The sequence below is a fragment of the Cyprinodon tularosa genome, unplaced genomic scaffold, assembly GCF_016077235.1.
Source record: "Cyprinodon tularosa strain WSP-4 unplaced genomic scaffold, ASM1607723v1 ctg543, whole genome shotgun sequence".
NCBI lineage: Eukaryota > Metazoa > Chordata > Actinopteri > Cyprinodontiformes > Cyprinodontidae > Cyprinodon > Cyprinodon tularosa.
This window is the reverse complement of record NW_024039278.1, coordinates 1153050-1168801: the sequence shown is the minus strand read 5'-3', so window position 1 is coordinate 1168801 and position 15752 is coordinate 1153050. Positions and strand designations below refer to the sequence as shown.

Below are 15752 nucleotides of genomic sequence, written 5' to 3'. Positions count from 1 at the left end.
AAACTTGAACATAAAGTGCCACAAAACTGTAACCTATTACATGTAGGTTACACAATTTTAAATAAAAAAGATTATCATAATAAAATTTATGAAACACTTGATATCCCCAATGAACATTTTGAACAGGGCTGCCCAACTATTACCCTAAAAGGTGAACACCCTGCAAGATTTATATGTGTTCCTGCTCCATCAAAGGTGATTCAAACTTGTGAATTACCTCCTCAGCATGCCTTCAAGTTATGCAGAGGTCTAGCAATTTCACTCAGGTGTGTTGATGAGATACTACAAATAAAGCATGTCCTTATTTTGACTGCCCTTGTAACCCAGTAAATTTTGACCAGGTACCCTACCGCTGAATATTCACACAGTATGATGTCACCAAAGCGATGACAAAGGAAATTTCACTAAAAGATAACAATTACTTTATTCCCATTTTATGTACTAAAGGGTGAGCTGGTTTGAAATAAGCTTTTTAAATCTAACAATGTAGATGCTTTCAATTATTTTTTTCATTTTTAAAATACATTTTGTAGACAATGTTTCACTTTCTCTCTGCTTCAACTGTGTTTCTTTGATCTTTGATATTTAATTTGCTAAAATAGATAGAGATTTCTAATTCCCAACTTTTTATATTAAAACTATTTATTTATTTTAAAAGGACACAATTCTGTAAATACATGACAAACTTGGAGACTAAAGTAAATGTAATTGTTATTGGATTCATACAATATTATGTCACTCTCAAGCTTTTCTAGCACATGTTAAAACATTGGTTAAAGGAAAAAAAAGACCATAGTTTTAAAGGATTTCCAAGAATTTCAATGTAAAAGGATTATCAGACAAGAACAGCCTGTACTTTTGAGTACATTTTTCTCTTAGGACCTAAAATAGAGCAACAAATTATTAGGGGTTCACTTTGTCCATCGTTTGATTTGAATAAGGTAGATGAGTTCTAAAGTAAAGGTGCAGCTGAAATTGAACCTCACAAACTACTAAAACATCTCTGCTTCGGTGGGTTTAAATCCACCATTAAATTTGACCAGAAAGTCATAAAATTGGTCTTATATAGTAAGGTCATTTTTGTCTGGGTCAAATCATGTCTAACTTCTCTATTTCCGGATAGAATTATACAACAGAGTAACTGATAATATGGTCATTTTACAACCTTTAGTCTATTGAATGTAACTAAAATGACAAATTCACACTGAAATAAGTTTTCTCTTTAAGCTTCACTTGGCTTGACCTGCCTCCCTTATACCGCTACTTGTTTTACCACACCGGATTTATTCTACTTTTTTATTTTTTTTATTTCATAATAAGTGTAACAAATATCTTTTCAGTGTATCTTTCTCTCTGCATAAGCATTCGATTTGATACATAACCTTACCTGTATGTAGGGCTGGTGGAGGTTATTTTGAACAGGGGGTGCTGTGAAAATTGTTGTTGTTTTTTTTGGACAAAAGACCTATGAGCCTATTTAAAATACGATAAAAATAAATAAGTAAATATGAGATTCACTAGTTTATTTTCATATACACTTCAATGCATGCAACTAGAGTCTGTAACAGCAGACATCGTCAGTTCAGAGGTGAATATATACGCTATTATTTAAACTTCACAATAACACAATAACAACGTAGATTTGGTCAGCTGGCAGTACCCTTTCTCTTTGTGTACAGTGTATGTCACACCTGACTCTGTTAGCTTTAAAATCCTTTTGCACAAACCACAAGGAAATATTATACTATTTAAACATTATTGAACAGTTCTCCACATCCATTACACACACAACACAGGATCAAAATAAAATACTATGGTTACATTAAACTGCATGAATAGCTGCACCAGGCTTTTACTTTGAGCTACAGACAGGGTGCCCTGTCTGGCAACAGGTGCACTCTGTGGTCGTGGAGATAAAGTCTCCCATGAGCAGAAAATCCGAGAACCATATTTGTGCCATATTTCCTCCTTGCTCCTGTCATTGAACAATGTACATTTACTAGTCTGATGCCGAAAGAGGGATACCTCTTTACCCGGACCGCTAGCTTGCTCGATGTTGCCATGACAATGTAACTTGCATGAACTTGTGTTGATTAGGCCTCAAAATAGTTAAATCAAAATAAAAATGCACTTAATAGAAATTTATAAATTATACAAAGTATTTTTAATACATTTAAAAAAAAATCTCACTCTTACCACTTGGGGGTGCTGCATCACCCACACCGCCAATTCCTGTGGCGATCCCTGTATCTGTTTAAATACTAATATTATTTTATCGTTGTAAAACCTCGAAAGATCTGCCTGGTCCTCCATGACAAATGCGATTTCTTAATCGTGTATTTTGCACTAATGAATGGTGAAATAATGACTCTTGGGGCCTCTTGGGACCATGTTTACATTTTATCACTGCTGCCCTTTCAAAATGGAAATGTCTTGAGAGCTGTACTGAACGAAATTTTGTTTCGTATTCACCCTGTGTGTACAAAGTGATAATAAAATTTGTCTAAGTCTAAGTCTGTAGGGGAAAATGTCTGACAGGTGATTTCGAGGGGTTAGGTGCATAAAGCACTGAAAACTGAGTTTTTTTGCATTTATTTTGCATGCAAAACATGTTTTACAAAACAATATGAATAGACAGCATAGGCTGGATTTAGATCAATCAGTGTTGAATTCAAGTTCAGTCCCAGTAAGATGGAGAGCATATAACCATACATTTTTAAGTGTTGCCACAAATTCTTAGTCGGACTGACAAAAACATTTTTAAATATCTTAAATTGGTCTACACCAAGTCCTAGTGGAGGACTTTGACACATATTTGAGAATACCCTTCCTCTCCACTTAAAAAGACAATGCACATGCACAACCCTGTACCCGCCCATTTAACGCATACGAGAACGTGCATGAGCCCATTTCTCCTCGTGCACGCTCTTTTTAAAAGTTGCTGTTTGCATCGCTCATTCAAGCTTACTTTCCAAAACAATTGCAAATGGGGACCAGCTGAATGTAAACATATCACCACAATGATTGACAATTAGATTTTTATGATCCACCCTGAAAAAGAACATCCTCCAATATACCTTTAAGTTGGGCTTTTAACATTTTCTGCTATTTTTAGTTTCTGTAGAATGACGTTTTCTTTAATACTATTATGTAATTCTAGTCACCTTCCATTCCACTCGTCCACGCTTCCACGCTGGCTGATGTCTGTTTCACTATGTTGCTGAAAGGACAGCTTGTATGTTTCTTTCAACAATGGATTGATCATAGACAGATTTGTATAATAGATAGGCTGTAAACACCTGGGCTCTGAGTTTCCCAAATTCCTTCTGAGCTGCCATTGACCTTTTCAGTGATTCCCTTTGGTAATGCTGTTCCAACACAGCTTGTCATGTTAGATAGATAGGTTACCCATTTTCAGAAAGATTTGGATACAAGCGGTACACTTTTGGGATTTTTATTTGAGAAAAATGTTTTTCAGGATCAACATTTTGAACAACATTTTGTGTTGCTCTGTAACATTGAATACCAATACAGTAGAGAAAAAAAAATGAAGAAATCTGCTTAGAGGTTATAAATGCTGTAGGAAAGAACAGACATGCTCTCTGTATAAAACAGAGAACACGTTTGTGCCTTGTATGTAGATAAGTGACAGTAATGTCAGGTTTGAAAAGACAACACTAGAGAGGAAAAAAAGAGAAAAGATTCAGCACTGAATTCGGAACAATAAAATGAAAATCTGCTTTTACAGGATTCAAATGTTAGCTCTACAAAGAGATAATAGAAGGCTTAAATTGACAGACAGCTCTGAGCAGAATAATCGATCTGTGTTGTTTTGTACTTATTAAAGGCTGGGAAACAGAAAGTGTGCTGACAGCAAATTGTACAGTTAGCCTAGAAACAATTGAATCCCCCCTTCCACACTTTGAACACCCCAAAACCTTCTATTTCCACTCAATATGTTCCTTTTCCTCAGGAACTTTTTGTGGTTCTGGATCAGTGAACTGGCCTCCAGGTGTATCCTGCTGTTCTTTACTGCCTAATTTGAGAGGCAGAACACAGTTTCACAGGTGGTTCACATTGTGTAGTAATCACTGAGCAGATACCTCTGCTCCTGTCTTCGCTGTCTGGATGTGGGTAACCCAGACAACCTGACAATGTACACAAATTAGAGGCAGGGAGGAGGAGAGTATGATTAATGATTTACATAGAGGACAGGGCACAGGAGGAAGGAGAATGGAGCAGAAGTGCTTAAAAATCCCAGGGCTCATCTGAGACAAGGGTGAGGAGAAGAGAAATTCAGCTGATGAAGCCAGGCGAACTGATAGAGAAATGCAGAATGAGAACATGCAAAAGCAAATACATATACATATACATATAGAATCTTAAATAAGCCGTGATTTAATCTGTTATCTAAAAGCTCAGATTGTATTTATTTATTTATTTTTTTAATGAGAGGAAAGAGCATACACACCGGAAAAAAAATCAAAATATACATAAGTTGATTTTTTCTTAAAATAAGTGCATTTCTTCTTGGATTGAGGAGGTAAAAGAAACATTTTGCCAATGGAACAAGACAATTTACACTTAAAATAAGAAAACACACTTGCATTTTCTTATTTCAAGTGCATATTATCTAATTATCTTATTTTAAGAGTAAAAATACTCATTCTATTGGCAAACTATCTCATATCAAATTAAGAGTATATACACTAAATTTAATTAATTAATTAATTTATTTATTTATTTTACTTATTTCTACATCATTTTTCCAGTGCATATCAGTAACAGAGAATTCCCACACTCTCCACTTACCGGGTGTCAAACCCCCTCTCTCACCTTCAAAACTGGAACTTTCTGCTGTTTAAACATGGGGGACAACACTGGTTGATAGTAGCAATTACAGTCATGATCTCTGTCCGTCGGCTGGTTGTTTTCTATACAGAGGAAAAATGGAGATGTTCGCCTCTTAATGCCATGCAGGGATTGGTTCGATGTGTTTTAACATTAAAGCCTGATATGCTTTTATCAGGAGGGAACCCCCCCAAACGTATGATGGACCATTCCTCCGTTCATCTACATCCAGACGAGGTGTGAGCGGCGCAGAGAGCCAGACAGAGCAGAGCTGTTGGCTGGCTTGGTGGACACACAGCGGAGCGCACAACTCCCGGAATCTCTACAACGCATCTCCCGCACAGATGGATATTTACGCAGCACTGTTGTTATTTTTTCTTTTCACCAAACCAGGTGAGAACATGTACATTTTTGACATCAGAAGGAGGATTTCGTTTGCATTTGAGCTTCTTTACATTTTGCTGTCTTTATCAACTGTGCAAGTTGAGATTTCTATTGGTGCCTTTGTATGCAGTATTTTTTTTTCTTTTTTAAGCATATACTAACTGCAGAAACTAACAACAAATCTGAAAGAAAAAAAAAAGAAATACCTTCCACCTGCACCTTTAAAGTCTAGTCCACCTAAAGCCCCAGGAGAGCACAGGTGATGGCTGCAGGCAGTAGATGCGGCTTTGTTTTGAGGCAGCAAATATTACAATAATGTAGAACCACTGCACACCTTGTCACATAAAATACTCTTACAATGACAAAACAATAAATTTGTATTATTATTATTATTATTGTGATTTATTTAATTTTGCTATTAATGATAAAAATGTCTGCTATCCTTCAGCATTAGATGAGTTTCCTGTCTCTTAATAATTGTCTCTTTCTGTTCAGCTTTTGGTTTCGGATCAGATCAAGATTACCAGATTGATATAATCAGCGAACTTGACCTGGCCAATGCCACTTATGGAATTACCCAAGTGGCAGGACTTCACAACGGCAGTAAAGCCTTCCTTTTTCGAGGTAATGATGAACATTTCTCTATACATGCTTAAGTTCAAAAATCTTCTTTACCGGCTGTCTATGCACTCTTGCCCTTAGTTTCTTTATAGTGTGAGCAAACCCATGCAGTGCCACACCTTGTGGTATATACATGCTGAAGAGGACAACTCCTGGGAGCATCCACTCATTATTACTCCACATTTAATTTGTCCGACTCGGCAGAGGCTCAGAGTCATTGTTGAGCGCGCTGTCTGCGTTGGATTTCACTCACAGTGTGATGTTTCTAATGCTATCTGCTGTGTTATCCCTGCAACTGACTTCATGTAGCTGCTATCAGCTGGGTTATTGTGAGCGTAATGAAGGGTGCACAGCGTGCAGCCAGACTGTTTAAAGCCCTGGGAAAGAAGAAACAGCACAGATGAAACTACATATTCTTCTGTTTTTTTGCATTTTAGATGGTTTCTTTGTGGTTGTTTTTCTGCACCTTGAAAGAGGTGCAGGTTTGAAAGGATGTAGAGAGTTGACGGGGAGCAAAACACTGAGACTATTTGGCAGAAAGAGAAGACAGAGCGCGCACACACACACACACACCTATCTATCTATCTATCTATCTATCTATCTATCTATCTATCTATCTATCTATCTATCTATCTATCTATCTATCTATCTATCTGGTTAATGACCAATTTTAAAGGAAAGTGTAAACAATTTGAAATGACCTTCTGTGGGATATTTATTGGTTAAATTATCCTTTAATTCTTAACCATATCAACCATATCAAGTAATCATATCAGCCCCCTTTCCCAGGTTTTGGCTGTTTAAAACATATGAGGGAACAGAGACTACATCATCACTTTCTTAGTAAATAATTTTTGTTTAAAGTGCTTTTTTGATCAAATGGACACTGTTTTGTGAGAAAACAGTGACAGAACATATAGAAATTGATACATATTACAATAAAAGATACTAAGGATCCCTTGTAATTAGCACTGGCTAATTTAAATTGCATTTTATTTACACCATCAGTTTAGTTCCTTTAAAGTGGCAACGTCTGCCAAAAGTAGGTGGTCAGCTTTTTTTTAAGCCTTTGCTCCCTTGTCTCCAAACCTACTGTGATATGAAATCTGCCAACTGTAGGTGTGGACAGTATTAACAAGGATAACTTCACAGAGTTACACTTCAGAGGCTTTGTGTGTATGTGTTTGTGAGCACTGGTTTTATTTACTTGAGTGCTTGGCTCAAAACGCTACTGGCTCTACATGAATGAAGACTGGGCTGCTTGGCCAGCTTTGCTGATGTAAAACTGTCCAAGATTCAGGACTCAAGGCCATAAGGGAAACACCGCTGCCCTCACTTAGCTGACACACAAAGATCCCCCCCTCCCATTTACAGCCACATTCAGACTCCTCTAATATTTTTTTTCCTGACAGTTTCTAGACCAAGACTTGTGCAGCAGCTATATAGCAAGGGAAATAGCAGGCTAGTCCAATTGGGAATACTGGACTTTCTTCTGTTGTGACCTACTTAATACATCAGTTTTAGTACATCATCTGCTTCTGTTTTGGCTGAGAACTCTGTTACGCTACACAAGCAAATGTTCCCCAAACTTTTGATTATATCAAGCCAGTGACAGTTTGATTCTTTTTTTTTTATATCAGAAAGATTAAGAATGACATAAAACTATTTTTAAATCTTAGCATCTTCCTCATTAAAACTGTAATACTTGTATTTCATGTAAAGGATGAAAATATTTTTAATTATACAAATCTGAATAGTTTTTAGAAACTTTTTCACAGCAATTAGTGCTTCTGTTCATTTAGGATGAACACTTTCATTTAGTTTGAACTTTGAAATTTTGGACCATTCATTACCCAGAAATCTGACTTTTATATGTCAAAATGTTCGTGCTGGTCTTGGGCCTTAGTTAAAACTTGTAAAAATGGTTTGGTTTTGTCATTTGGGCTCTTTGTTCAAACCAAAAAAGCCCACAAGGGTGCTTAGAAGGGTGCTAACATTAGCCTGACTTGCTTTCATCACGATTCCAACAATCATGGAGTCATTTGCAGATCTACAATATTGTCTAAGAGACTGGGACGTAATGGTACATGAAACTGCTCATGTTAATGATGCTACCTTGCAATGCAGAGCACCGAGGGTGCATACACACAAGTCTAATTGTCATTATATTCTTGTGTATCTTGGCTAGCCAGAATAATCTATGTCATGCATACATCCTATTAGCCTGCAAAGAAGTGGGTAGAATCCAAGCGAGACTAACAGTCAATGGAAACAGTGTAAAACAGATAACTATGGAAGTGAAACAAAAACATCATTTTATTTAAAAAGAAAAACTATTAAAGCAGCCAGTTGTTGGCATTTCAACTATATAAACAGCTCTTTTGAGACATTATAAAAGCCATCATTAAAGCATTGCTCTGTTGCAGCTGCCAGTATCCTTTAGATTTTCAGATGTGCACAAGGTATCTAAAATAAACACTTGTCAACGAGTTGCAAACTCGATCAAGATGATCAAATTTTGATTTGTGATGCTAGCGACAGTTCCTTTTGGAGAGGCAGGTCATGTTTTCTTTATATATTTTTATAATAAAATAATTTGGGGAAATTATTGGAAACTGGTAAGGGCAGCATGAAAGAGGGGTAAATATTGTGAAAAGAGGGGTAAAATATTGTAGAAAGACGTGTAAACTATTGCACAGTAGCTTTCTTGAACAAAATGGGAGAAAACAGCTAATACCTTATGTGCCCAACTCCCACATTGTGATGGGTGCGGTCTAATTGGGACTGGAGAGTATCGAGCCTGACTGATTTACGCCCCATGTAGCCCTTCTGAGAAAAAACAAACAAACAACCAATTACATTACATGATTTTCACCTAAAAATGATAATGACAATTTTGAAGGACTATATAAAATACCAGGTTATCACAACTTTAAGTAACTCAATCTCAGTCATGCTATTAGATTGCATCTGGCACCAACAATTTAAAACCTCTCATATGGAATCCTTAGATTCCATCTTAAATCTGTATTTTCCCTCTGGGATTATTAAATTATGTCTGATTCTGATTCTGAAAGGTTAAGCTCCACCCCAGTCTTGTGTTTTCTGCAGTCTGAAAGGTTTTCCTGCAGGAAACTCCATCTCTTAACCAATTAACAATGACCTACATACACATATCTGCTGAAAAAATGCATCCTCACAACATGAGGCTGTGACTATGTTCTAATGTGGAGATGATGTGTTTTCTGGTGTGTAGTGTCAGGCTTTACCATGCAAAGCATTCTGCGTATAGAATATTTAGTATAAAACTTTAATAAATGTTTTTTTTTTTTACATTTTGTGAAAACATCTTGGTTACCTTATTCTTAAGTTGTGCTGTTTTGTCCTTTTGTTTGTGTAAAGCTAGAGATTACTTTGAATTGCAGGACTGATGCCTGTTGTGTCAACAAATTCTTCTACTAAACGTGGGGTCTCTGTACATTCTTTAGAATTACTACAGACAGTCTCTGCTGTCTGGCTTGTCATTTACCCTAGATGGTGCACTGGTCTTCATCATTTGATTTATTCTCTAATGTATTTCTAATACTGTAAGACAAAGGCATTCACAGAATAATTTCTATGATCTTGATATTTTAAACAGCCCTGTTAAAGAGTATAAACTTGTTTTTCAGTCTGAAAGCAAATCAAATTCTTAAAAAAAGTGTAGAAAAAAAGCCCAACTAATTTATAACATGTCTGCATATTTGTTCTTATCTTATGTTTTTGGTCAAGAGCGCTTCATACAATGCTGTAACCCTATACATAGTGTACAAAATTAGTATACTTAAATAGACTGTCCTATTTCCATATTGTACTTTGCAGCCCAAAGTGTCAGCCTCATTACTCAGGCTAGCCTTGGCCCAAATGTTTCTTTATATCTAAAGTAGTGGTAATCATAGATTTTCTGCTTCTTATATTCCTCCAGGGCCCATTTTAGGCAGCTGGTTTTATTTTAGCCAAGAGCATGTAACTTGGCTTCAAACAGGTTTTTATGTATTATGTATTATTTTTTGTAAATTTTTCTAACAGACCTCTCATTTTTTAGAGAAAAAAGAGCAGAAAATTAAATACTATGGGTTTTATATCGCAATAAAATACTTAATCTAAAACATTTTCTAATCAGATACATTTAGAGTACATTTGCACAGTATGCCATATTTTTTCTGCCATGGACCTGAATGCTCGGTTATGACTCTGCTGCGTAGCATATAAAATCTCACATCTGCTCGTGCTATACATGTCTGGCACATGCTCAACGTTGACAACCTCTGCACTACCAGCTCCAATTCTTTTCTGTATGTGCTCAGCTTTGGGAAATAATGTGTTTGCCTTCTCATGTGTGTCTAAATAAAAACATCTAATATAAAATGACATATATTTTTTCTGGATTCAACATACAGATTTTGTTTGGTAGAAACCAATACTAATATTTAGGTTTTTAATCTCTGCCACTGTAGGTCTAGTAATTTGATTACTGTGATTTTCTGTTTTTAGTTGTTTTTATCCATCCCAATGTGTATTTAAAAAGGAGACTTTTATTGGATGGTGGTGTGTTTCATTTAGATACAGTTAAGTCATCAGCCTAGTGAGCCCAGAGTAAGCTAAGCGCACATCTGATGTTAAGCGAGCAGGTAGCAGGCAAAGCACACAACTGGGACTGAGCATGTACAGAGATGAATATGAATGCACACAGAAATAATTAGTAGTGGTTGAGTGCCAAAGCAGAGTAGAGTTTTTGAGAGTTGATGCCTATTGAGCGAGTATGTGGGAGATTGAAATGCTAGATGCTGGTCTCACAGCACACTTGTAACTGCGCACTCAGGTTGATGGCACAAAACATATATCATAAAGCTTAACTGAAAGAAAAAAAAAAACCTACGTAAATATGGATGCTGGTGTCTCTGTGTATTAAAACTCTTGAGCAATGGGAGCTGACAGTATCATGAGCCCATTGTAAAAAGACAAAGGAATGTGCGAAAAAGAAACACACTACTTTTAACAACAGACTTTTGTGACTTAGACAACTTTTATTGTCGTTTTGTATACACAGTGTATACAAAACAAAATTTCATTTTGTACTGCTTTAAGAAAGCAAATGAGTTGCAGCTTAGCAGTGAAATTAACTTTTCCATTCCATTAAGTGCAGCAGTAATCAAATGTAAATAAAAAAAATGTTATGCAAAAACGCATTGATATGGAAGATTGGGGCACTAGCACCAATATATATGATGCAAATATGCAGTATTTTGTTTTGGTGTTATCGGTGTGATGCAGTCTGTGACTTGATTTAGAGATTTTTTTTTCAACAGTTCAGCAGTCTGATGGCAGTGGGGAAAAAGCTGATGCAGAATCTGCTGGTCCTACGTCGAAAGCTGCAAAGCCTCTTCCCAGAGGGCAGCAGGTAGAACAGTCCATAGTGGGGGTGTGAGGGGTCATTGATGATGTTACGGGCTCAGGACATCATCAAAACATCATTACATAGCAGTCAGTGACCGTCGCTGCTGTGCAGAAGTCTGATTGAAAGTATAGTGTATTTTAATTAACATAAAAAAACCTTAATGTTTAAGTTATTTTGTACATAAATTATTGAAAGCAAAAACCCATGCTGTAGCCACACTTTTCGATATTGGCTTGCTGTCCCTGTTGAAGAAAAGCTAATTGTTATATGTAAACATCAAAGCAGACAATTTACCTACAACAGAGATTAGAGGCAGAGCAAATGTGTTTCCGCATTCTAAAGCATCAGTTTCTGATGTAGGTGAACTCTCAACAAACAAAGATGAGACTCACTAATTGAACAACATGCAAAAAGTTGATCATACTTCAAAATCATCACAATAAAAAAAGTGTCTGCTATAAAGTTATCTTCAGATTTGTGAAACCAGAAAGATTTAATCTCTTATTTTCTTCAATATTTAAAAATAAACTTATTTTAAAAATGTTGAGATGTATATGGGTGTATATGGGGTCATCAATGGACATGCTGATTATTCCAGGTGTGTCTGGCTGGTTACTGTGGTGCTTTTTTTTTTTCTAGACCTCTTCTGCCTGCTCTCTGCTTTACCCTCTAAAGACAGGCATACATACTGTATAATATTTTCAATAGTTGTACTCAAAACTGTACTACAAAACCCCCGGGGTTTAAAAGTTCACGATGTATGATTTTAACACTGTACGGCTCGATGCTCTGATGCTATCTAACTGCTCACACTGAATGTCCTAAAACCATATGCCCGACTCAGTAATGAGCGATGGTGCTGTTCAGACTTGTAATAATTCCCTCTTCTGCACATATGCAGTGTACAGGTTTCAGGTAAATTGTCTGGTAGACAGATTTGCTTATGAGAACCGACCGAATTTCAAACATGTTCATATTTTCCCCGACCTTAGGATTCCTGATCGGTAGGTGGTCGCGAGAGGCTGATCACCATTGTTACCCTCTGTATACCACACAACACAGGACCAGGATGAGGACGAAACTCGGCGTGATCCAAATAATAGTTACACAACTGAAGAATCAGCCCGAAAATGGGAACATCTTGTAAAGTGTATGCCCACCTTAAGTAGATTTATCTCGCTTCTCTTCAGCTGTTTTTTCCATCAGTGTTCTTTTTTTCCTTCACTCTAATTCAATCTTCTTTCTTTCAATATTCCTATCTTCTTCCTCTATCCTTTATAATTGGTGTTATACTATTATAAAAGAACGAAATAATATCATCACAATCACTCCCAAAAAACAACATGAAAACATACAATTTAATCATTAAAATAACATTTTTGTTTAACCGACCTATTGGAAGCTGGTTATTTCTAGAAGAAATATTCTCAGTATTTGGTTAAAAAAAACAACACACTGCTCAGTAGACAACTTGGAAGTATGTGCTTCGCTTAGCGGCACATCCACATTTGGTGCTGGAATCTTACCCACACCTTTAAAATGCCAAGACATCTAAGACACAGTTGCACCATGCAAGAAAATAAATATTATTGTATCAGAATGACCTTTAATTAAGAAGTTAAAGACATTGATTCTTGTTATTTTTCTTGATGTCACTTTTAAATATAAATATTATGATCCTAGAGCCATCATTAGGTGAACTCTTTTATGCTTAGATACATGTAGCTGAAGCACATAAAAGATATTTAAAACTTCAGGAAAAAAAACAGTAATCTAATTTATTTTTCTATAGTGTCACTTTCCTTTTTCTGTCTTTTTGATGAAAAGATTCAGTGAGATCAAGATGTTGCTCATTAGCAATGTGCTGTATTTTCTTGATTTAGTTTCCAACAATAACTGTAGAAAGTTATTTTCATCTAAATAAAAAAAAGAATAAAAAAAGAAATGTATCAAGCTTTTGTGATGTAAAGAAAGTCTGCTTATTTTGATGTTGTTTTTAATTTAGTCATAGATAAAAGACTGCAAATTTTAATCCATTTCTATTTTTGTCCCTTTATTGTACATAGGAATATGGTAACACCTGCCTTCTCTGCTGGGTTTCAGCAGTAAACTATTTGTTTTTTTGAGACAAATCATACATTTTAAAACCTGAAAGTGTCATGCTTTTTGTTCTGTTTAATTTTTTTTTTGCTTTCAGTTTCACTTTGATCGATGATTTTCTTTTTTTTTTTCTAGTTTTATTGATTCAATTCCCATTTTGTGATGTTCTCTGCATGTATTTGAGTTCTTTGGTATTTCTTGATTGCCCTCTGTTGCCCTCTTGTGTTGGTCTCCTGTTCCCTAGCTCCTTTCTAGACTCCTCTGTTCACACCTGCTCCCAATCAGCTCATTAATCCAGTGTTTGTTCGGTCTCCTAAATACATACTCTCCCTGTGCAGTTTCCTCAGTGCTGTTTCCTCGTCTTTTCCCAAAGTGAGTTTTCCCCTTAGGTTTTCTGGTTTTTGGTTCCTTGTATTTTGTACTTTGATTTTTGGATTTTTGCCTCAGTTATTTCCTTAAATTTACAAAAACTCACCTCTGGATTTGGTTCCTCAAAACCTCAACCAAACCGTGACAGTAACAAAAAAGATAAACAACATAAAAATAAGATCAGATATGATTTACTTTTTGTATATGGAGTCAATGGAAACGGCTTTCATTCATCAAGTATCTGAAAACACCTTGGTTGTCCCTCAATCTTGGTAGCTCCTTTTTCAAAGATTTTAGGAAAAACCATACAGCCAGTCTTCATGACATTTTTCTCTGGAATACCTTCTGGAAAATCCCTTGTTTTGAAGGTTAAATTTCCTTTTTGTCAGAGCACATTTAAAGGATCCCAAAGTTTATGTACTATTCACACTGGCAATGCATAAAATATGACATTCGTACTTTGCAGAACTTGATGTTGCACACTTTCACTTCTACTTTTTCAATTTTCCACCCTCATGACATTTTGTATGCCTGAGTAACAAAATATGCAGTATCCACAGAGCTTAGTGCCTTCTTCAAATACATGGAAAATGTAAAGGTGTTTTGTACAAAACATTATAGTTAAGTTTGATACGTTGCACTTTTCTCTACATTTACTAAAGGATTACAAAAAAACCTACTACAATACACAACCAGGGTTTTTAAGATCAGCATTTGTTCCTATGTCATCAGATGAAACTGAACCATTACAGGTCCAAGCTCATTATCATCCAATCATTAAGGGACAATGATGAGGAGGGTGGACATTGTAATTGTTGTGAGCCTGTAAATATTTTGTTTTCCACCTGAACATAAGTAGTAGCATAAAATGCCACTACCTTTTCCACTTCATGCCTTCTAGTTAATGCAGCAATATTACAAGACTTTAAAGAGCTGACACTTTATGTTTAATTTCTACAACCTAATGGCATCTAATTAGATAGCTAACATAAGGAAGAAGAACTCATCTATGCTATTAGTCATTTATTACATATTTTTTTCAATAGAATACACTAGATGGACCAAACATGTTAACTTCACTTGAGGATGGAAACAGTTTTTTTTATTATTATTATTATTAAACTGTGGTACAAAATCTTTAGTTACTGTATTTATATATACAGTATCTTGTGGGGAAAAAAAGGTTTTGGAAATGTCCAGCCTGTAGGAAGTCATAAGAAGTTACATGGATACTGGTACTGTTCTTCTGTTGCTTATCTGGGACCAGTTCGTGGGGGCAGCAGTCTCAATAGAGAGTCCTTTGGGCTTTTTTAGGCAAACATTTAAAGGAAGATTACATTGGTTGCACTCACAGTTGTTTTCAATGTTTTAGTACTTTTTGAAATGGAAATGTTCATTTCACTGCTAAGATGCTGCTCATTAACTGTCTGAAAGCTGTACACAACAAAGTTTTGTTTTGTATACACTCTTTGCATACAAAAGGACAATAAAGTTGTCTAAGTAGGTTACATTTAGTTGTGGTGTTGAACATTATTTTGTCATAAGGATGAGTAAACAAGGCTGAGGCCGGTATAGACTCAAGTAAATGGTAAATGGCATGTACTTATATAGCGCCTTTATTCAAGTCAGGAGACTTGACCAAAGTGCTTTACACTACATTCATTCACCCATTCACACACACACTCGCACACTGATGGTGGCAAGCTACATGTAGCCACAGCTGCCCTGGGGCTCACTGACAGAAGCGAAGTTAAAATGGTTTTCTCTAAAAGCAAGATCTATATTACTTTTTACATGGCTTAAAGTATTTTGGGGACTTTTACTTAGTTGTGGGGACCAAGTACTTGGTCCCCTCAACTAACTTGGGTTGGGTTGGGATTGAGGTGTGAATTGAGTTTAGTTTAGGTTTAAGGTTAGGTGAAAGCAATGAATGCAATAGAAATAGAATTCATTAAACAGTCCTCACAAGGATATCATGACATACTGTAAT

The 15752-nt window shown here is 36.0% G+C and overlaps 1 protein-coding gene across 1 annotated transcript in view; it reads left to right on the top strand.

The window, feature by feature from the left end:
• Positions 1-5110: 5110 nt before the first annotated feature.
• Positions 5111-15752, top strand: part of LOC119796324 (protein kinase C-binding protein NELL1-like) — a 321529-nt gene continuing 310887 nt past the window's right edge. Inside the window, exons 1-2 of the mRNA XM_038304828.1 lie at positions 5111-5244; positions 5731-5859. Of these exons, the coding sequence (XP_038160756.1) occupies positions 5196-5244; positions 5731-5859 (178 nt within the window). The 5' untranslated portion in view covers positions 5111-5195. The remainder of the gene's footprint in view (positions 5245-5730; positions 5860-15752) is intronic.